The sequence below is a fragment of the Scardinius erythrophthalmus genome (assembly GCF_964197995.2).
Source record: "Scardinius erythrophthalmus genome assembly, chromosome: 2".
Taxonomy (NCBI): Eukaryota; Metazoa; Chordata; class Actinopteri; order Cypriniformes; family Leuciscidae; genus Scardinius; species Scardinius erythrophthalmus.
Genome location: NC_138222.1, coordinates 67,684,045 through 67,709,132, shown reverse-complemented (window position 1 = coordinate 67,709,132; position 25,088 = coordinate 67,684,045). Strand labels below are relative to the sequence as shown.

The window sequence follows — 25,088 nt, the reverse complement described above, 5'->3', positions numbered from 1 at the left end:
GAACTTATTGGTCCTATTTACTCTGATTTTAATAAATATGTCTATAATGGCTAACATTGCTTAAGTGAATGCTCAAGTTTAATATACAATGATCATAATGCAAGGCAAGCACCGCATATATCTGACCTATTTTTAACGGCATTCAGTATAGGATTTGACTGTCCATAGTAATTATCATAGTGTTATACATCATTTGATTGTGTTAAGTGTCTACTTAGTGTACACTTTTGTGCTTTTCCCAAAAAATAAATAAAAAAAAAAACATGATGCGAGTTCTGCTGTCTTCCTGTCATTGAAGTTCATTCTGAAACGCATCCGAAAATGAACTGTAACTCAGTGAATGCTTGCCACACTTTCACAAGAGATATGTCTTTATAAAGCTTGAATTGTCTTATTTTAAATTAAGTAATTCATATAAAAAACAAATATTCTCAGTTTATGAAATCCGTTTAAAACCATGGAGATATACAGTCTTTTCATTGTCCCTTCATTATCTCTAATGAGCGAGGCCGCCACACCGCGGCGCTATTCACATGGTACACAAGATACTTTATACTTAACTTTTAGTTTTTCTTTAAAGGTACAATATATAAGAATTTTGTATCAAAATATCCAAAAACCACTTGCACAGTGTAATATATTTCTTTCAATTGTGTACTTACATAATCCTAAATGTTTACAAGAATTTATAAATTCAGAGAAATTCACAATTTTAAACAGTGCCCATTTCTTGTCACTTGTCGCCTGTCAATGACGTAATATCCGCGTTATCCCTGGTTTCTGCTAGTACTGCCATAGTAACCATGGCAACAGACGTGGACAGCTGCGTAATGCTTAGCGCAACGCTCACGCGGTTGTTGTTTTGTTCAAACATTATTGACCATGGCAAGCAGACTTTGGGACAAAAGGAGAACTAAAACGATGATCAATATCGGCATGTCGTTTTCGAAATGCCAAGAGCTTCTCGACAAACTTGGACTTGACAGAGCTTTAAGACTTGATGAGACCTATGATCTAGCTCACTGCAAGTCTCATATAGCCAACAAACTAACACAATAAATAACATTATAACTTTCAACACACTCAAATGCAGTTTAGTGTGATAGTGTAACGTTAGACCAAGTGAAACAGCGCTGCGTTACCTCACAAGTTTAATTTGTCTAATAAACTGTCCTGTGTGAGTAGTGATTCAGCACTTGCGGATAGTTCAGTAGAATGAAATATCCTCATTCCTTTAATATCCGCGGGACTCGTGTGTCTGTCTCTCATTAGCAATCGCGCCCTGTGTCATACCACAGTCATGATATGTAAGGGATAATGTAGAGCGGTTGTTATAGCGAATACAACTCCGACAGGCTGATCGGGTCACGTCGGGATCTTGATTCAGCCTGAATGGGTTGTGTTCGCTATAACAACCGCCTCGCTCTACATTATCCCGCTTATTGCATGGCTATCTACCAAATAAATCAATAATTTGAAACAAAATATTGATTTAAAAAGGAGTTTATTGATTTAAAAACGATTGTATTGCTTCCGCTGAAGAAAATAGTCTGTTCCGTCTCTACGGTTAGAATCCTGTGTCCATAGCAACGCTCTGTTTATCATGGCAACGGTGTGTTATCCTTAGCAGCGGCTGTTATCAAGAAATAATTCTATGCTTTCTACATTAGAATTCAACCAAGCTATGTAATAAAAAACATGACTGTATTCACACATCCACAAACATTATTAGATCCTTCAGCATGACGACAAGTTCCATGATTCCTCTTATCACTGCATCATCAACCGACGCCTCTGTTATTGTAAGAGGTTAGCGACCCCTAGTGGTGAAAAAAATGACATATTGTAGCTTTAAGAATGAACCATATTTCATTTTATTGAGACACATATAGATGCTCACAATCATATTTTAAACAAGTAATTAGTAAATATATGATTAGTGCAAAACACAGGAGTGAGGAGAAGAAAGAAGCCACACCACCAGAATAACAAGATCCCATGAAATCAACTGACTGTCATGACGCACTGGAAAAAGGAAGCAAATGCAGGCGATCTCAAGAATGTATGTTTATTAAACACTTAAACACAGAAGTTCAGACGCAGGCAGATGGTGAGGGTCAGACGGCTGAAGCAGGGTGGCGCAGGGACTAGATGGTCGCGATGAATCCGGCGGTGAAACGGCGTGAAGGTGAAGACAGGATCCAGACACGAAGAACACACAACACAGGACTCCAGGAAGAAACCAACTCACGGGAAACAGGAAACACAGCACAAACATCGACCAACGATCTGACAATGAGAGAAGAATTCAGTGAGTCTTTAAAGGAACTGGAGATGAGTGGCAGCTGGCGCCGAGCTGATTACAGATGAGATGATTGACTGATAATTGATACGGTGACACCCACACACACACGCACATGGCACACAGACAACAATAACAAATGCACGAGACAAGCAGGAAGCAGCGCACTCATGAACCGTGACAGTGACGTGGCTTGTGCTTTACTTTTATTTTCTTTATAACAGCCGATATACTTTGAGCCACATCCTCGAATCAAGATCTTCTACTTTCTATTTAACAGCAAGTATGTTTGACTGAACAGTCACAGATAAAAACTCATGTTGATGTCATGGGGTCTTTAAAACATATAGTGCACATTAGTATTTTAAATACCCAAAGAACATTACATTGATAGTAATAAGACTCATATGATACTTTTAAATTACAGAAATTAATTTCAATGTACTGATATAAGCACATTATCTGATGATTAAAACAATACAAAAAGTGTTTGCCAGTTAAAAAAAAACATTCGCCAGTTATGTAAGAACACAATCATATCCTTCACTCCTAATATCTGCTGCAGATGAAGTTGAGTTTGTCGTGTTCAGGACGGCTGATCCAGCGCTGATCTCCTCCAGACCGAACTGCTCCAGATCTCACTCCAGACACACAGTTCTCCTCTCCTGAAGCCCATTTATGATAGCACACGGTCTCTCCGCTCACCCAGTACCAGATGCCCAAAATATGGGAGTGACGTAAACCCAACCACACCGCCTCAGTAGACGCACGTTTAACCACATTCATCACCTCCTCCTGCATCTCGACTGAATGAACCGAGACCAGATCCGTATAATTCTGTCTGCAGTATCTCAGAGCTTCAGGCCACGTCAGAGTCTCGTTGATCAGAATCAGTTTATCTGGACACAAAACAAACCACAAGCAAAAACTAGAGAGAGACTGATCAAAAACAACATGCAGAACAAACACTGTGGAGGAATCTGTCATGTCAGACATGTAGCGTGAACTTTAAGATATCTGGAGGTGATGGATGGATTGTGTGTGTTTGTGAGGATCTGCTCACCTTCATGACACACAAAAGGAAATTGGTTGTTGCAAGAGATGTCTATCCACTGTGTGTTCTGAATGACCGCTGTACAGTTTTCAACACCTCCAGCATTATTAGGTTCACCTGTATTCCAGTATCTGAAAGAGGAGTCACTCTGATCTGACCACTGCCATGAGTCTCTGACTCTGAACAGACCGATCCAGATCCATGATCCAGATAACCCAAGACCACTAATGAACTTCTGAATCTGTTGATTCTCATTCTGGTTCCTCACACTGACCAGATCAATGTGATTCTGTCTGCAGTAACTCTGAGCGTCTCTCCAGTTCTTCGGCTGATCGACAAAGACGAGTCCTGTGTTCGCTGTATGAAGAAAAAAAAAAAACAGTTTCATAAATCAGTTTGTTCATTATTCATTATTTTTATGCTGCTTTATGTTTTGCACACACACACACACACACACATACACACACACACACACACACACACACACACACACACACACACACACACACACACACACACACACAACAGGGGTGAGGCCAGAAATGTTCAAGTGGGCCTTTATAAAACAGGATAGGCAAAGTGTAGAGTATGAAAACTGCACGCCAAATTGCCAAGGGGGAAAAAAATATATAATTACGGGTGTGAATCTGTTACATTGAAGCGACGGACTGGAAAAAACATTTGTCAAAATAAACCTGTGCATTTAGTGCTGTAGTGTAAATGCAGACTAATAGACCTGCAGCAACACAGACCAGAAGAAGAAAACAAGTCTGTGTCTGGGTCATTTTAGCAGCTTTAAAGATAATTTTATAAAGCACTCTTTTTTCACGTGTCCATTTTAAAGCAATGTTTAAAAATCTGCCAATTTGATTTTTTTAATTAAATCTAAAAATATTATTTTATTATTAAGTATTTAATGCATTAGGGAGGGAGGGGGAAGGGGGAAGGGGAAAGACAGAGAAATGAGATTGGCCCTTAGTGTGTGTGTTGCTACCTGTTCTGCCGCCATGTGTTTAATTACAAATAAACCTTCGTTTTGGAAAAATATCCTCGTCTCAGACTGCCTTCCTGCAATCCACTGTGACAATTACATTATGTGGTTTGAGACATGAGGTAGTTACAGTCTCTTGTGACCAAGGTTATTATAGGTTTGCATTTTTTATTAGATTTTATTTCGTTTTGACTTTTTGTTTTCAAATTCAGTTTAATTTTAATTAGTTTTTAAAGTTTATTTTTTATTTTTTTGAAAATGTTTAGTTTTAGTTTAGTTTTTTTTATTAGTTTTAGTGTTAGTTTTTACCTCAAACTTGCAACTAGTTAACTTTCTAAAGACTTTTTAATGTGTGATTGTGTAAAGGTGTTCACGAGATACAGACCTTTAGCAAACTTGCTTTCATCGAACACTCGTTTTCATGGAGTGCACGGAGGGGAGGGGCTGTGTGTGTGCGCGCGTGTGTGTGTGTGTGTGTGTGCACGCAGTGACATAGAGATGGAGGGAGAGCAGGGAAAGGAAATGCAGCTGAACGTTATTTGCTCTATGAAAGACATTGACAAAGACGTAAAATAAGGACATTTACTGTATTATTTTATTTTAGGGTGTATTCACACCTGCCTCGTTTGGTTCGATTGAATCGAACTCTAGTTCGTTTCCCCCCTTGGTGCGGACCTTTTGGGCAGGTGTGAATACAGCAATCGAACTCAGGTGCGGACCAAACAATCGAACCGAGACCCAGCTGAAGAGGTGGTCTCGGTACGGTTCCAAACGAACTCTGGTACGGTTCGTTTACGGTGTGAACATGAACCGACCCAATTGCAGAAAACTGCGCCTTTTATTTGACTGCTCTTATGAGGATACGGACATTTTGGCATAATGGTGTCTAAAGCGAGCGAGCGAGCGAGCGAGCAAGAGCGCGCGCACGGCAGAGAGAGAGGGAGCGAGAGACCTTGCGTGCGTGTGCCAGCTAGTGTGCCTCACGAAGCGCATGTAAGGAATCAAGCAATCAATTGTCGGTGCGGGCGGGCTTTTATCTATACCATATAGTTTCTTCATATTGCGTTTGTAGAGAATAACACCAAATCAGTAAAATAACAAATATTACATTACGAAATATCTCCATGCTGAGCCTGTTTGTGCACTTCCTGCTTTTCCCTGCTTGAGAATTCCTGTCCAATGAATGGACGACCTTAGCACACGTGTGGTTTTGTTTACACATTTTGGTTCACTTGTAAAAAGAGCAGTGTGAAAGCGAACCGTACCAAACAAAAAAAATCAACATCCTATTTGGTCCGGACCAAAGCAAGTGAACTATCGGACTTTCCTGGTGTGAATACACCCTTAGTTAGTTTTGCCAAACACACATTACAGTTTTCGTTAGTTATCATTTTTTGTAATGCCTCATTTTTATTTTTATTTCAGTTAATGATAATGTTTTTCCCACCTAGTTTTCGTTTTTTAGTTTGTTTTCGTTTATGATTATAACCTTGCTTGTGACGCTTAGCCGACTCTGCTGTGTGTGTTCTTGTGTTTTAGAGGAGCCGTGGGTTTGGAGACTCTGAAGGGAGAGTGGGATCTCATGCTTTCAAAGCCAGCTTGATATTGCTGGCCTCTCTGAAATTGCCTACACTACCTTTAATTTATAGGTTAAGACTGTGTGTGTTAGTAGAAAATGTCTTGGAGCCGTCATATTTGGTATATGGTGCATCTATAAATAAACGGTAGTTTTAAGTAGCTGCACTCACTGTTGTTGCAGATGAAATGATGATTTTCACTACATGACAAATCATGAAATTGTCCATTTGACATCATTCCACAATAATCTCTGCCTTCAGGTTGTTTATCAGCCCAGTTCAGATAGAGCGCAGGTTCACCTGAAGACCACTGCCATTTATCAACACTCGTCCTCTTCAGCCCAATCCAGACATACTGACCAACCCCATTCACACTCTTCTTCAGCTCGTTCATGTCTTTCATGTTGTCAACGGTGGCCAGATCTGTGTATTTCTCTCTGCAGAATCTCTGAGCTTCAGTCCAGGTCTTCTTCTCGTTTATAAAGTGATACTGACGCTGAACACATTCAGATATGGAGCAGAGAGCTGTGAAAGAGAGCATTTGATTTAATGCTTTTCATAACAGGGTCAAACCTGATGAAACTATAAACCATAAATAATACAACAAACACACTCACCAATGAGAAGAATAATCAAATATAGAGTTTGGTCCATTTCTGAGGAAGAAACACAGAGAAAAACTCAGACAACAAACATTCCCAGATTCATTTTGGAGTAAAATATGACCATTTCAATTAGTATCTGAACAGCCGCATGACTTCACTGTACATAATCATCCAGACAATATTAACACCTGAAAGTGTAATTGTGTTTGAAGAATGAACATGTTCTTACTTTAGAGGTTGTGTGTTTCTGTCCTGAGTCTGATGTTTCTGTCTGCAGATTTACACTACGCTATTATTATATCTGCTCTCATCCCTCATTCAGCTCAACACATCATTTGTGTATTGCTCTAAAACTAATTTTCATGTTTTACTTCCTCCTTATTTGTGTTTGTCTACCTCTGTTTTTCTATATTTGCATATTGACGTCTGTGTCAGTATTAGTCTATATTCATATGAATCTTAATAAAAAAATGATATGAACATTTACAATTTACATCTGAACATTCACAACTAAACAGCAGCTTTAAAGATATTGCTGGACTGCATAACTCGTGTTTCATCCCTGATCATCTTGACATAAATGGCCGTTCCATTCTTGCGATCTTTGCACTTCACCATTTGTCTGCGTGTGTAGCGGTGTATTATCTGTGTTGTGTCTACTCAGAATCACTCATGAATGCAGAAATTTGTCCCATCAAATCCTCCTTTTATAACATCTGTAGTAAAAACAGATAATGAGGACTCGTGCAGCTCTTAGAGCAGTAATGAACGATGCTGAGAAAGATAAAGGATCAAATCAACGTTAAGAAAACCACTTAAAGAAAGAAAATAATTAATAAAACATACATGTGTCCATCACAGAGGGACTTGAATTCACAGTACAACAGTATAACGTATGAAACAATCATTTACAAGATTACGGCCTTCAGCACTTAAACTTGCGTGACCCACCGCTGTGAATGCGCATGCAGACTGGGAAGAAGCAAAGTGTGTCACTGGCGGACGGAAAGAGTGAGGAAAGCCCAAAAATGGTCATGGCAAGTGGAATCACAAAATAAATGTTCTTAATGCACTCCAGCTACATTTGCATGACATTGTCCTTGTGTTTGGCCCAAGTGTTCAAGAGGTCATGAAGACCGCAAGTGTGTGTAGAACTTTTGATTACCCGATGGGACACATTTACAGTGTTGTAAAAATGCAAGTGTTTACAGAGCTTTATTTTGATTCTAGCTTTGCATTTTTAAATAATCCTCTAAGCGTCTGTACAGCAGTGCCTATAGTCATATACATATATGTAACACGATTTACTAGTAATGATGGTGCTTTTAATTAAAGTTACAGTCCGCAGTTTTTCCTCTTTGTCGCCATCTCTGTTCGAAATCTGCAACTGCAGTTATTCACGGAATTATCAACTTTACGAGCGTTGTCAAGTCAAGTATATTTGTATAGCGCTTTTCACAATACAAATTGTATCAAAGCAGCTTCACATTATTACATTAAAATAATACAACAAGTTTTGTTTCTATTGGAATTTATTGATTGATAAAATTAAATTAAATATCCCTAAAATATCCCCAACTGAGCAAGCCAAAGGCAACAGTGGCAAGGAACTGAAAAACTCCATCAAGTGGTGTCCTAAAACTCCATCAAGTGACCTAATGGAGAAAAAAAAAACCTTGGGAGAACCCAGGCTCAGTCGGGGGCCAGTTCTCCTCTGGCGTTGTGCCTCGGCACGGCACGGCGCGGATGAATCCAATGTTTTGAGGAGAATGAGCGGCTGTCAATCACCGCACCGGTGTGGATACTGTCATTCACAATCACAGATTCTACTTTTTGGAAATATGAACAACGTTAGAATTTTCACCGGAAAATGTCGTCTTATCAAGTAAGTAACATCCACTTTTGTTCTGACCAACTAAGGGGAAAAAGCATTGCAGTAAATCACGCCGATTAAATCTAACGATCGCTGATCATATCACGCCAAACCGTGCAAATTATTCTTTGTTCTCAAATTGTTAATGTCAGCATTGCATGACTACACTTTATGCCCTTCTGATATGTATCCTTGTTTTGCCAGTTGCAGTCTCTTTTTTTCTCCCAAGTCCGAAGTCTTTCGCGTTTTACAATGGGTGAATCTCCAGTTGTCACTGGTTATTGTCGTTTGAACCATTCTGGATCCGCCATCAAATTGATAAGTTTAATTATACCAAGTGCTGTGAGAAGGTCAAGGTCAAGGTCAAGGTCAAGGTAGCATTTATTGTCTCCCTTAGGAGAGATTTGTTTTAGATTAGGGAAATTGCTGCCACATCAAGACATAACACATAACATACAACATTTAAAATAAAATAAAAGTAAAACACATTCCAGTCCCAAAACCCTACATCATAAAAACAATACATATATCATATATCATAACACAACACAGCCCTCAGTTCCTGCCTCTTGTACCCTCTATTACCATTATTTATCTTCCTGCAGTTGCTCATTAATTAATTTAATAGACAACGGTAAAAATGAATATTTATATCGGTTATACTTGCATAATGTAACCCTGTATCTCCGACCAGAGTTCATCAGCGTATACTCAGGATACAACACATGCGAAGGGTCTAATAAAATCTTGTTGGCCTGCTGGGTGATACAACGCTCAAAAATATCCTGTAACGAGCTAATTGTCTGTGTCCCCATGATTTTTCCTGCCACTCTCAACACATTATTTATTTGGGCTCTCAATTTTCCTGTTAGACTTCCGAACCAAACAATAATTCCATACCTTAAAACAGACTCAATCGTTGCTTTATAAAAAAATTAACATGATATTACTGCTCACTCCAAACAATCGCAATCTCCGTAGAAAATGTAAACGCTGGTGGACCCTTGTGCACACCCATGATACATGTGTCTCACTATCAATGTAAACCCCCAAATATTTATATGAAGTAACCTGCTCAATAGCTTCACCATGAACCACAACAGAGCTCCTATCCCCCACTGATCTGGGGTCTATGATGACCTCTTCAGTTTTTTTTAAGATTGATCTGTAGATAATGGTCGTCACACCAGCCCACAAACGCTTCTATAGCAGCTGTGTAGTCGTCAATACTGCAGTCTCTTGTCAACAATTGCAATACTACTGTGTCATCCGAAAATTTTATAATAAATTGATTTGATTGCTGACTAATGCAGTCGTTTGTATACAAAGTAAACAGAAATGGCGAACTTACGCACCCTTGAGGGGCCCCTGTACTATTCACCGCAACATCCGACAGCACTGAGTTAAATTTCACCTGTTGTGTCCTATTTGTTAAAAAGGAATAATACCAATTAATTATAAAAGGATTAACTTGTAGATTAATTAATTTCTCTAGCAGTTTATGTGGTTGGATGGAGTTAAACACAGAACTAAAATCAATAAAAAGCAATCTAGCATAGGCAGCTGGACTCTCCAGATGCTTTAAAACCAGGTGTGTTAATGTAGAAACCGCATCATTAGTACCACGATTGCTTTTATATGCAAATTGATACTGATCTAAGGATGGCTCCACTTCCTTACGCAGCTCTCCTATTATTATCTTCTCAAATGATTTCATAACGTTCGATGTTAAGGCCACTGGCCTATAATCATTATTGTCCTGAGGGCATGAATTTTTTGGAATTGGAATTACAATAGATTTTCTCCAAAGCTCTGGTACTGTATGCGTATCAATTGAGAGCTGGAAAAGGCGATGCCAGACTGATGTGAGCTCCTCAGCAAATGTCTTTAAAAGAAAACATGACATCCCATCTGGTCCCGTTGCTTTACTAGAGCATGAATTTTTAAAAACCCTTGTAACATCCCCTGAATATATCAATATTCTATCCTTACTGATATTACAGTTTACATTACCTAAAATATCATGACATTCCTTAAAAGTGTCTGTCTCAAATCTCATATAAAAATTATTCAGTTCATTTGCTTTATCAGTTTCATTGACAGCGAACAATGGCTTCTTTTTCGGGGTCATATTGGTCATTCCTCGAATTGAATTCCACAGTTCATTAGTATTACATTTTGCCAACTGTTGTTCAGCCTGTTCCTTATATTGTTTTTGTGCTACCCTTAGTTGCTGGTTAAGGTCCTTTTGTGCTGCTTTAAGTCCCATTGTATCCCCCAACCTGTAGGCCAATTTTTTCTTTTTAATGCAATCTTTAATTCCCCCTGTAACGTATGGTTTGTTATTCGGATACCTCTTAATAGCTCTTTGAGGGATAACTAGATCCACACAAAATGAGATATATGCCGTAATTGCTTCAGTGACCATATCTATATTTGCATCTTGATAAAAAATGTCCCAGTCCGTACAGAGAAAACATCCCTTCAGCTCCTCTATACTATCACTTGACCACACCTTAACCACCTTTGTAACTGGTTTACTTTTCTTAAAAATTGACCGATAGGTGGGGAGCAAATTAATAACATTGTGGTCAGAATTGCCGAGGGGGGGTCTGGCTTTAGCCACATAAGCATCCTTAATATTCCCATAACACTTGTCAAGGATATTATTTTTCCTCGTTCCGCACTTCACATATTGGAAAAACCCTGGTAAGGATCTCTCCAAACCACATTGATTAAAATCACCAAGAATCAATACAGGTGCATCAGGCTTAATTTGTAAGTGCTTGTGAACACAATCAGCAATTTGACTAGCTGCCCTATGAACGTTCCCACTAGGTGGAATGTACACTGCACAGACAAATATATTGGTGAACTCCCTTGGCAAATAATATGGGCGCAAAGTAATACACAGTAGTTCAAGATCAGGATTGCAAATTCTTTCCCTGACCGCAAAATTACGGCACCAGCTTTCATTAATATAAATACAAATACCCCCTCCTCTTTTCTTCCTATAGCTAAAATAGGAAGAAAAGAAAAGAAGAGAAAAGGCTATAAATCTCCACCTCCGGCATCCTCACACTCATAGCCGACTAGCCGAGACTCTTCTTTATGTGGACAGATGTGACGTAATGACGCAAAGACATGCTCGAATTTCCCGTGGAAATCCACCAGTACCACTGGAATTAAAAACACTATTACAAGCTTACCGTTTTGAATCAAGCTACGTCGAGCAGAGAGTTTTGAACACTGGCTGGTTGTGTACTTGCTCAAAAAATTATTTTGGATAATTTTTAACCCTAAAAAGCTACGGACTGCAGCTTTAAGTGATAAAAAGCATTTGCAAATGTTGTACAAATAACAAAATACTCGTCTTTGCACCAGTAAAATGTGCTCACTTATATCCTGTTACGTGCACATACTCTCTAGTGGCCAAGTGTGGGTATTTGGACAGACCCCATGTTTGAGTTTCTCTGTTTTGGGCCACTTTTATCTGTTGCTGTTTGAACTGAACAGAGAAGGGTTGAGTTCATTAGTGAAGACTGGTGATACTGGTTACTGAGAGCCTTTAAAAACCCTCCGTTTCAGGCTCCAGTCAAAGAAAAATAAATGTCTGTGAGAAAACGTCTCGGGTTACGTATGTAACCCTCGTTCCCTGAGTAGGGAACGAGACGCTGCATCAATACTCGATACTTTGGGGAATGCCTTCGGCATGAAGCGTCTGAAGTCAACTATGGAACTATTCCAATCTTGATTGGTGCAACGTCACCCGTGACGTCGCATGTGACGGTGATCCGGAAGCTACAAAAGGGTCACAGGAACCAGGAAATGTTAGCTTCTAATTGGTCAAAGCAAGTCGTTCTCAGGGGCGCGAAAAGTGTGGCCGAGGGATGCAGCGTCTCGTTCCCTACTCAGGGAACGAGGGTTACATACGTAACCCGAGACGTTCCCTTTCGTAAAGGGAACTCCCGCTGCATCGATACTCGATACTTTGGGGAACGAATACCCACGCCACCACACTGAGAGAAAAAACGCCCTGGTATAAAGCATCTGGTACACTCACGGACGATAGAATGAGTAGAGGGCAGATCCAAACTAGCTTGTCATAAGATTTGGTGCAAGAAGGGGAGGTCTGGAGCCGGAGGCTCGACTGACCTCATGGCTGGGAGCCCCAGACAGTAGAAAATATTAGATGAGAGGTGAAGGCAGAAGCGCACCTTGTACTTCAAATATGAGTGGTTTTAGATAACCAACTGTACTCTTAATAAAGGGAATAGCTCCTAACCCTTGATGCATAACTAGATGGACTGACTCCTCTCAGCCTGAGTCCTAATGTAGGAACCTCAAAGGCTACGACCTTGACCATCCGACACATGCGATGGAGGATGGAATACCTGAAGAATCTTAACATTGCCTACAAGTACCTCAGTACCGGGCAAAAATAACGTTGAGTGGTTCCCACGCTAGCAAGTAAGAGGGGGCAGCACCACCACTCTTCCAGGGAGTAAGACGAGCAGGAAGCAGACTCAATAGATTCTCCTATATACTTATATATCTCAAATATATATTTGTATACCTCACCCACAGGACATGATGGGTGCCAGGGATAACCCATCAGCCTGATGCCAATAGGCTGGATGACAGGATTCATCCTCCAATCTACAGGAACATGGAGTTTCAGTGGGAACGTCCTTTCGAGAACACCCTTAGAGGCTTGCGGAGGGCACTGAGGCCGCCACAGAGGCCCTAAGCATGAACAGGAGATCCCGTTAGAGAGCGGGATGGAACACCAGTACTGAAGCCAGTGGGCAGTAATAAACTGGGTTCAATGCCCTCCCTAACTTAATTGTTTAGTTCCTAGTAGAGTGGGGTTCTAGTATGGATGTCCTGACCACCTCGGTGGAAAGGGCAACCTAATTATGGGTGGGACCCCCTCAGGGGCCAGACCCATAGTCTCCATAACTCTGGTCGGGGATGAAATAATATACCATCAGCCTGAGACAGAAGATCTCTCCTAATAGGAATTTTCCATGGAGGACTCTCCAAGAGACTAATAAGGTCCGAAAACCAAATTTGGGCCGGCCAGTACGGAGCTACAAGGAGTAGTCTCACTCCGTACCTCCTGACCCTTTCTAGAACCCCAGGGAGCAGAGCGATCGGGGGAAAAGCATACAGATGTGACCTCAGCCACATCTGTACCGTGGCATCCAAGCCCAAAGGAGCTGGATGTGAGAGAGAGTACCAGAGCGGGCAATGAGAGTTCTCATGAGAAGCGAACAGGTCAACCTCCGCCCGGCCAAACTCTCTCCATATAAGCTCAACCACTTCAGGGTGGAGCCACCATTCCCCGGGCCTCGGCCCCTGCCTCGACAGGATGTCTGCTCCCATATTTTCAACCCCAGGAATATAAATAGATCTGACAGAGAGAAATTTGTCTTGGGACCAAAGAAGAATTTGATGCGCCAGTCTACAAAGAGGGCGAGATCTCAAACCTCCTTGGCGGTTGATATAAGAGACCACCGACATATTGTCTGTCCTAACAAGAACATGATGGCCTCTGAGGTCTACAAGGAAGTGCCTCAGGGCAAAAAATACAGCCAACATCTCCAAGCGATTAATATACAATGTGAGATGATGGTCTTTCCAAGTACCTCGGGTGTAACGGCCCTCCATAACCGCACCCCAGCCCGTGAGGGACGCATCCGTGGTCAGAGTTTTTCTCTCACATGGTGCTCCCAAAACCGGGCCCTGAGACAGGAACCATGGTTTCTTCCATACGACAAGAGAACGAAGGCATCTGTGCGTAACTCTGATCGCACGAAAAGGGTTTCCCAGAGGAGAAAATCCCTTGTTCCTGAGCCACCACTGCAAGGCCCTCATATGGAGCAGACCAAAGGGTACTACCTTGGAAGCTGCAGCCATAAGACCCAAAACTCTTTGAAAGTGTTTGACAGTGATAGCCTGGCCTAACCTAATACTCTTCATTGTGTTTAAGATAGTATTTATACAAGCAGGAGACAATTGTGCCCGCATTGTGACTAAGTCCCACTCTACTCCCAGGGACGTAGTCCTCTGAAGAGGAGTTAAGGAACCTTTCTTGACATTGAGTCTCAACCCCACGCACCTCAGATGGCGCAAAACAACATCTCGATGTTGAATTGCTAGTTCTTTTTGACTGAGCCAAAATGAGCCAGTCATCTATAAGATACGGACCCCCTGAAGTCTCAATGGAGCAAGGGCCGTGGTCCATACATTTAGTGAAGGTGCGAGGGGATAAGGCTAGGCCGACTGGAAGAGTCCAGAACTGATGCGCTTTTCCCCCCAAAAGCAGATCTCGGAAACTTCCTGTGATGGGGTTAGAAGGGAATGAGGAGTTAAGGAGCTTGTGGATCTATCAAGACAGACCAGTCCTCGGAGCTGGTCTGACTGACAGTCGGTAACTTGAATCTGAACCCCCTCGGAGGTTGATCCAGTACCCTGAGATCCAAAATAAGGCCTAACTCCCCCCCTCATAGGAACTATGAAGTGCCAGCTGTAGAACCCGGGCTCCCGTAACCAAGGAAGAGCCCACTTTGAGGTTTCCTGTGTTAAGAGGGACTAGACTTCCTGTTCCAAAAACCGACCCTGCTCGGGGCTGGCCGACATGTGAACCACCCTTAGTAGATAATATTTGTATATTAGCTCCACCATAAGCAGGACCCCCAGGCTATATTTTGAAGACCCCTCGGGGTGTCTAAATATGCCATTATGGGGACCAGTCCCTCGAGACTGGCCTCGGCTATAAATTTCCAAATGGCTTTGGTGACCTGAAGCAGCTAACTGGCAGGAACTAACCGAAATATGCTCTCTACAGACCTCCTGAGAGGCGGCGAACTCGACAGTGCCGCAACGTCTTCGGGCAGATACTGCGATTTGTGTTCGCTGGAAGCCGATGTGTCCCGAAGCGCCATCGGCGGCGGGAAGCAAACATCGATTTCCTAAGGGCTGCATAAGGGGGCGAGACTCCTGTACTCGCTCTCCTGGGGGAACGCCCATAAGGGTCTGCGTGTTACGACAAGACCTCTTAGTTGAAGCCTTCTTAGCCCGAGAGACAATCCTCAGACCTGTCTTCGGTATGGAGAGCTTCGTGCGAGAATGTTTCTTCTGGCCCCAAGCCTTATACGGGGGGGCACGAGAGGAAACCTTCTCAAAATATGAAGAGCTGGCGGCTGTCCCATGAGGCTGCCCCCTGGCAGCAACCCCATGAGACCTGGACTGACAACTGGGGATAGCTGATTGTCGCTCTGCCTCCTGAAGCCTCTCGACAACGGTTCTTGCCGCGTCGCCAAAGAGGCCAGAAGGTGAAAGGGGAGCATCGAGAAGGAAAGCCCTGTCTTTCTTCCCGATCCACAAGCGAATAAGCCATAAATGTCTCTCTGAGACGACTAGTGCTGCCATAGAACGGCCAATAGCACGGGCCGTCTCTTTAATAATACGGAGAGATAAGTCAGATACTCTACGATATTCAGTAATATAGAGTGAGACCTCCCAGTTATCATCCACCTGCTTGAGGAGGTCAGCCAGGTATGCCTGTAATAACCCCATCGTGTGTGGGCATGCACCAGCTCGACCACCGCCATATATGCTTTCCCTAACAAATTCGATGTACGAGATTTGGAGGGAAGTGTCTGAGCTATCAGGGGTGACTCAATGTCGGGGAGAAAATATTTCGCAAAATATTCCTCAACCCGAGCCATCACCTAATAACCATTTTCATTAGATTCCCTAATGGATGAGTAAATATATACATGGGGGAAAATAATTGAGATGAAAATGGATTTTTCCACGATCTTGATACCTCAGTATGGAGATCAGTGAAAAAGGGAAGGCTCTGACACGAAGATTGTAACTGGGTCTGCAGGAAGCGCTCATTCATTTTATTTTTCTTAGTCGCTTCCTGCTTATTATATGGCCATTTAACATTTAATTTAACCACTGCCCTGATTACAACCTCCAGCAACTCCTCACTAACGGGAATATGGGGTGGCGAATCCCCCTATCCACGTGATTCAGTGTTAATAGATAATATCTAACTCCTCGGAGCCAGATAAATCAAACGCTGTGTCTTTAACACGGTCGGAAGAAGCCGCAGCGCGGGCTTCCGAACCGTGCGCGAGACCAGTGGAGCTGGTTAATAAACACTGAGAAAGGGTCGCAACCGTCTCAGTATCATATGCCAGCCCCACGTGCGAATCACATGCATACAAGCGGCGCGCTGCCTCAACAGACGCGGGACCTGATGCACTGGAAACGCGAGCCTGATCTAATTGATCGAACAAGCTCAAACGGGAGCGGAGCTTTTTCATTGAAAACAGTTTGCACAGACAGCGCCCTCGAGCACCGCCCGTGCATGCTCCACTCCCAGACAAACTACACAAAGCGTGTGTGTGTCATCCTCGCTTAAATAACGTGGGCAAGGGGACGCACACTGCCTGAATAGCTTCTCTTTTTTCGCCATAAATAATACTCTTTTCACGGGACAAACAACACCAAATAGAACAGACAAGATGACATAGAGCGCTTGCTGAAGACCAGAAGCTAACATTTCCTGGTTCCTGTGACCCTTTTGTAGCTTCCGGATCACCGTCACATGCGACGTCACGGGTGACGTTGCACCAATCAAGATTGGAATAGTTCCATAGTTGACTTCAGACGCTTCATGCCGAAGACATTCCCCAAAGTATCGAGTATCGATGCAGCGGGAGTTCCCTTTACGAAAGGGAACTGTTTTGCTCATATATATAGGCTTCTTCTTTTTCCTCTTCTGAGAGCCGAGATCGCTGGTGTGGAGATCACGGCAGACATTCACAACAAAGACGAGATAAAGACATTAAAGTGCTCATATCATGCTTTCATTCCCCTATAGTCCATTCCTAATGTTAGTAAAGATTATTAAACTCATTATCCCACTGAAATAATATCATCATCTTCTGCTGTTTCAGAATAAACGTCTTTATTTCCTCTGTCTAAATACTTGATTGTGATCGGCTGGAATGTGTTCATTAAAACATTGTTACATTTTTAAGAATTAGTCTCATTTAGAAAATTCTTCTTGTGTTTCGTGTCATACTCCTGCTGTTCTTAGTTTATAGAACATGAACACATTTGCATGTTAACACATCCTCATCACTCATTTGTTTAGGTCCACATTTAGACGTTCAGGGTGGACAAACTTTACATCTCTGACGTGAAGCAGAAACAGTGTGTTATTGTTCTAGATATATTCCATTGTTTCATTCAGTCTTATTCATCTGTTAGTTTTATTAAGTTACACTTCACTCTAACATTTGTTTTTCTCTGGCTGTTATAAAGAACATTTGTTATAGAAAAAAATCAGTGACAAATAATTATGTAGTAGATGATTAGTATGTATTGATGATAACATGTAGTGGCCTGAGGCCTAAGCCATGAAGCCGGTTTAAGTTAACAAGGTGTTTCAGTTTAGTTTGCTCCAACCCTGGATTTTAGGCACCATGAAAGTGGCTCTGCTTTTAGCATTCCTCACGATAGTCACAGTACCAACACATCTGAGTGGATTGGTTTGGAGTTTGTTCAACTACCATCATGGTATGGTATTTAATACAGACACTTAATTTTATATCATATGATTTATGTCACTCGCTACATGTGGGTAATGTTCATTCACTCCCACCACCTACATTTCCTGCTGGTACTGAGACCTGAACCCGCGAGACTCTTTCCTTCAGTGATTCTGCTTATTAATATCAGGTGTCACTTAATTATCTCATTAACTTCAACACTACTTTAGGGGGAGCTCTCTGTTCAGAAATATTGGTAAGCTATTATTCTGATTATTCTGAATACCTTTCTCTTTTCCTTGGTAAAGGCTCAGTCACAACAAGTACGATAACGATGATGATTAAAGATATAGTTCTAAAAGTCATTCTAAATATAAAAGAATAGCAGTGTCTATAGGCTAGTTCGACTGCATGCAGCACTGCACAGACCGATCGGCGGCTGACTTGAAGCAGTGCATGCTGGTTAGAAATTGTGTCCGACTTGAGACAGTGCCGACGCCACGTGACTGTGACGTATGCCATCAAAGTACATTGAGAGTGATTCAGAGCAGGAGGACTCAACCAGGGGTGCGTTTCCCGAAAGCATCGTTGGCCAACTATGGTCGCAAGTTCCGTCGTTACCAATAGAGTTCAATGGACATTGCGATGAACTTGCGACCATAGTTGGCCAACGATGCTTTCGGGAAACGCACCCCAGAGCAGCTTCTCCAGAGCGACTCACGAGCTCTGATGACGACACAGCTGTTCCACGATTGGCCAGATTCACCGCATGACAACGATCAGGTGTGTGTCGTTATTCTCATACCTTCAGTTCCACTAATGCTCACAAATCTGTTTTTATAACAGTAAAATCTCTTTTCATCTAGTCGCGTTGTTATATTGTGTCATGTTTATCAAAATATAAGGGACCGTTCGGTATTTATGGAAGGGGCCACCGGAGGAAAATAGGGGAGGGTCATGTCTTTTTATTCTTTGTTGAGGGGAGGGTCATCCAACTTTTTTTAGTCTAGGGGGAGGGTCACCCAACTTTTATATTCATGAAGACAGCAACATTTCAAAGTGGCTTGTTTGGTGCTATTTTTTTTTTCCATTTAGCTCCATGTTGATCTCGCGTTATCAGCTCCCCTTCGATATCAGATGGGTCTGACCCAACAAAAATCCAGTTTGGCGCTGTTTGACAGTGCGCGCGCACTTCAGTTCGCGCTTAGAAAAAGTGCATCATGTCAGAACAGAATGCCAAAGAAATGTTTACCCGGCAAAGCTTTAAAGCACGAGCAAATAATGAACTTTTGTTAAGTGCACAGTGTCCTGTGAGTGTAACTCTACCGCTGCATCTATGTGTGAACGTACGTCGAGTTTAACAGTAGGGACTGAGGCGACAGAACTGCAGCTGATAGAATGTGCGCTGTAGGGCGATACTGCATATTTTAGTTTCCATTCTTATTTTGTTTCCACGATGTGTAAGATGTAGGGCTACCACATCTTTAAATTACTATTAGTATTATTTAAGTTAACATAAAATACATAGACCTACACCACAAAAACTAGTTGAGGATAAATTCGTTAAAATTGGGCGATTCCAGTGTTATGGACGTGACATTTGCAGTCAAAACTTAAAATAAAAATTCTCAGAAAATGCATTTAATACCAATATTTTGAAACGTCTGAAAGGAGTCAAGACATTAGAAAAATATCAGTCTACACATGCGTTTTATATTTAATATGAGGGAAATACATATGTGGCAAAATATTTTTTAGTAATTCTATAAATTACACTGTGCAAACCAAATATATATACCCATCGGATGAATAAAGATCGGCCTCCACAGAACATAAAATATTATATTATTTTTATTTTATTTTTAGTGTTCGCATTTATGTGAAAAACAAAACAAAACAAAAAAACAATGTTACGGACGTGACAGTTCTCCATTACGGGTCATGACTGCTCTGAAGCGACTTTAAAAATTTCACAGAGACCTCAAACAGAAAGCACAAAGCCTTTCTTTAAAGTGAATTTCGTTTTTTAATTAATTTTATCTTAATTTTAATCAATGTTTCATCTGGATTTAATAAATAAGAAGTAGTCTAAATATAGTTGAAAATAGATAGGGGAGAGCGGGGCACAAACTTTTGGTTCAGAGTATTTTTTTTCCCCACATTAATTTCCCACATGTCTAGTACAATTATTTGGTTTTGTTTTATTAATACAGTAGGCCTATATACTTTTTTCTTGACATACCCTGAAAGAATGGAAGTGAAATGTGACAACATGCCCCATAGGTGGGGTACATTGTAACATGACCATATGACAGCTTAAAATGTTATCTGATCTAATAAAAAAAATATACAAAACAAACTAAAATATTTTCTAAATAAAATACAATTAAAAAACTTTTTCATATAAAATAATGGCAATTTTTAATAATTAAATATAAACTAATTTTTGAGTTTTGACTACAAACACATGAAAACACAGCTACAACATAGTTCAAAACAAATAAATAATTAGTCATTTTTGAACATTGACTCTCAGTCTTTATTCACCTTTTTCTCACGTTTTCTCAATAAAATTAATAAAAGTATAGAATATAATAGCATATTTCTAATAGGGGCACATTGTAACGCAGTGTTACAACATGCCCCCGCCTGCACAACTGGGATTTAAACCCGGCTAGTGTCTTCTGCTAGTTAGCGAAGCATTAAATAACTATCTCAACTGTTAAATAACATATTGGAGATTAAAATAATATCAGATTTGTCTTATTTTAAATAAACACAAAAACTAGAGAAGAAAAATGAACTTAAGTAAGAAATTTACTTTTGCTATGGTTTAATAAATGTCTATGGATATCTTCCAAAAAATATAGAATTTTGGCGGAATTTTTTTTCTATATAGTGTTGATATGGCAACTAGTAAATACACACAGTTTCGTCATCCAAGCATGTGCGGAAGTATTTAAAACAAGCGTGTTACAACTAGCCCCGCGTTAGGTTGTGCCCCGCGCTCTCCCCTACTCATGACACGGAGGCGCGGGCGAGTGAACTGGACTCTTGTCTCATAAATGAACCGAAACTCAGCGTAAGGTAGGCTATGCTACTTGCCTCACAGACCTGAGAAATATATAGAACGCTTGAAATGTCTACTTTTAAACAGAACAATTCAAAACGAAGGAAAACAGACTGCTTTCTGCTTATGAAATGTGCATTTCCTTCTGGCGCGTTCTGAGAAGATCGCGACGCATCGTCAACTTCATCTTTGCAGACTGCAGTAGACACAGAAAACACTTGTTTATTAATAAACAATTAAAATGTCTCCTAGCTATATTTGACATATTAATAATCATTACTTTTGCCGGTTCTTTGTGACAGCTTTTAGATGCTTTATTCGCAACGCCACCCACATGTTGAACGAGTCACACCACATCAGCACCGAAAACATGATTTTTTTTCAAATCTAAAATCAAAAATCGTGATACGAACCGAATCGTAGGTTTGGTCTATCGTTACAGCCCTAGTAAGATGAGAAAGCAAGAGTTTATGGTTTAAAAAACAAACAAACAATGACTATCTGAACATCTTTGCCAAGCGCAAACCAGTACAGAATTAGGCTAATCAATAAATTATCGGGGAGGGTCATGCCTTTTTTCACAATCATTTTGGAGGGTCATAGAAAAATTTATTGCTGGTGAAGGGAGGGTCATGTCTTTTTTGACAACAGATCTCAAAACTCCTCCGGTGGCCCCTTAAATAAATAACGAACAGTCCCTAACTGATAAAAAAACGTAGACCCACTACATTGGTATTTACATATAAGCTTATGTTGAACTTTATCAAACAGACGCTGTATTAAGCAGTACTACAGTGTAGGCTGCATAACGTATTGAATAGAAAAGTATCTGAAGCGTCTGTGTATTTGACAAATATAGCATTTATTTCACTTCAGCTGTTGGTAAAGTATGCAAACACAGCGCTAGCGTCACTACAAGAAGCAGAAAGTGTCTGACTTCACGTCTCAGTTTTCAGCTCCTGAACGCGAACTCTCGCCGATCGGTTACATCCAGCCGCAGCCGATGTCCAACATACCTTACATCACAACTATAGACCTTATGTAGCCCTGCACCTTTTCAGCGCTGCGCTTGTTGTCTTTTCTCTTCCAGTTTGTATTTCCCCAGCGATCTTAAGAATTTATGAATGACCTTTTGTTAATATATCTGCTTTAAACATTACAATGCTCATGATAACTTTCGTTAACTCTACAAAAAGTAAATCCACTTCACCAGCTAATTACTCTTCCACAGCGATGCCACAGATATACAGAGCTACCGCTAAAACTGAAGATCAAAGACAATATTCTGAAGATGCTGGTCACTTGTTTCTCTGGCGCATAAGGTCTATAACAGCACAGAAGAACAATCGTTGGAATCACTTTTAGAACGATTTTATTTCAAGCTGATGAATGATAAAAACATTGACAACCTACACAAAACCTTCCCGTTTTCTTCTGTCATGTCAAACTAGCAAATAACAATTAAGCTTGATTAGGCTTCTTATACTACTGGTTATGAGGGACAAAACTGTATGAAATTGTATATCAGATTTAAGAAGAAACATTATGAATGAAACTTACTGGACACTTGAACAGCTGCTATATCAACATCCTAACAAAGAGAATACGCTTAAATAATATACTTGTCAGTAGGCCTACATGTCAAGCTTTTCTTGCGATTTTTGCCGTCCATCATGTGTACAGATACTTTTCATACACTAGAAGCGAGTTCAAACCCGGACATGTAAGTGGTTGCCGTGGTAACCTTAACATGCTGACTTATGTGGACAAACTTTTATTTGAGGAAATCTGTTTATAATTGACATTTCGCAAAGTCCCGCCCCACCGGTACCGGCCATGGCGCTCCCGCTGTCAATTTGTACACTCCCTGGGGAAATTGTAAATCATTTCTGGAAAAATTACTTGATTTCAGACAGAAGCAGACAGAAAGGTCTGCAGTTTGCTTTCGAGGGATATATTCAGGACGTGAACGTGACTCGAAATGAAAACAAAATAAATATTAAAGCTATAGCCTACAGGTCACAGGGAAAAAGTGAACCACCGCATCACCTGGCGATCGAGACTGAGGATAATAACATTAAAGAACAACACTGATTCTGTAAAGCTGGGTATATAACTATCTATTCACTATTAAAATCATTAAAAAGCAAAAGCAGTATACATTTATAACGTCACATTCAGTAAGTCATTCTAGCGCTAACAACCGTAACATTAGAAGCTCCACAGGTTTCTGCGCCCATGTCGTTGGTCTTTAGCCTGGGTGCCAGCCCGAACCCCGCCCACAATATTTTTTGGTCGGGAAGTTCGGTCTGGACTCGATCCGTTGAGGAGTAATTATGCCCGGCTCCCAAAAGGCCGAGCCAATCAAATTGCCAGGGCGGGCTTTTATCGATGATGGACAGATGATCTGCGGTTACGTAATCACCTACGTCACCAAAGAGCGCTTGATTTGAATTAGTTTACAACAAAGACGACTGCAGCTGGATAATTGAGATTTCACGAGTTCACACTTACAAATAAGTCAGATAGAATAAATGCGTATATAAGATTTCACGAGTTCACACAAATAAGTCAGATAGAATAAATGCGTATATGACGTGCTGTCCGAGGAGAGGGCTGTGGGCTCGGTAGCCATACTCCCCCGTGTTCCTGGTTGTGAGAGAACAAGACAAGAGTGAGGATTCGGGGTGGTGGAGGGATGCTGAAAACCTGTCAAGGAGTGTTAGGTAAGTTGACAGAGTGAATATGCTTCCTCATGCTGATAGGGTAACGTTAGACATGGTATTGTTTGATGACAAGTTGATATTGGATTGATTATTTGTACGTGCTCCTCCCGAACTTTGTTTATGAAACATCATGTGTAGATTCCGCCATCGCGTCTGTTACAGAAGATATCCACAGCGCATTCATTTTAAAAGAGGAACAGAGAGCCGCGACATTTTGTTGGTTGAAAATATGAATGAAGAACATGCGTCATTTACTCCGTTGCTCTGATTGGTTGTAGGTCTATCCAATTGAGTGCAGAGTTTTTTTTTTTCCTGGTTCGGTTGAGACACGCCCCATAATCAAATCTCTATGGAGCAGTATCAGACTCACATTCTGACTAGAATATGAGTATGACGAAGTCAGGCTAGTTGGTCTTATCTATACCCTGGATCTATGTAAAGCCCAAAATATCAACAGTGTGTCAGCCCAGTCCTCCACAAGCCCGCCACAACAGTGGCATAAACCAAGAGGCAAAAAAATATCACCGCTGCCCGTAACAGCTGTTGTGGTGGCGAAGACGAAGACGAAGACGGACCGAAAACAGAAACCCATCTTCTGTCACTACAGCAAAGACAGGTGAGTAGTTTTTTATGCTTTATAAATACGGATAGAAATACCAAATTTGATAAACTAATAACTTACTGCAGCGTTAGAGTACCAGTAATCTGGACTTTTATGATACAAGTAGACATGAATTTTGTATATTGCAGAGCCTTGTCTGAGGTAACAGATGAGGATTTGGAGATACTGAGAGGATGGACAGGGACACCTATGAGCTACATAGCAAACAGACCACCAATAAATGTAGCAGTAGGTCAGGAAATGTACCCCCTTGGAAGTGGTTTGAGATACCAGGTAAAGCAGTGACAGATTAAAACTTGATACAGATTAAGATTAATTTATTATCATTTGCAGGCAGCCACAGTTCATTACAAAATAAAAACATTCACAATGTAACAAAAATTCAAACTAAGAATGAACAATACTTCTACAGCATTTATTAATCTTAATGTTAATTTAAACATTTACTTATACATTATTAAAAATCAAGATTTGTATTATTTAATGCACTGTGAACTAACATGAAAAACAATTAGCTTGCATTTTTATTAACTAACATTAACAAAGATTAACTTGTACAATAACAAATGTATTGCTAATTGTTAGTTCATGTTAGTTAATGCATTATACATAATACATTTTATTCATTCTAATAACTTGTGTAACAGGCAGACAGAAATCATGGCCACATGAGTTAACTGCAGCACTTTG

The 25,088-nt window shown here is 40.8% G+C and overlaps 1 protein-coding gene across 1 annotated transcript; it reads right to left on the bottom strand.

The window, feature by feature from the left end:
- Positions 1-2,851: 2,851 nt before the first annotated feature.
- On the bottom strand, positions 2,852-6,578 carry LOC308684101 (snaclec 7-like; the record flags this gene model as incomplete). The annotated part of the gene is made up of 3 exons (XM_081355149.1): positions 2,852-3,201; positions 6,225-6,449; positions 6,542-6,578. The coding sequence occupies 3 exons, from the start codon at positions 6,576-6,578 to the stop codon at positions 2,852-2,854; spliced, it is 612 nt and encodes a 203-aa protein (XP_081211275.1).
- Between the last annotated feature and the right edge of the window lie 18,510 nt (positions 6,579-25,088).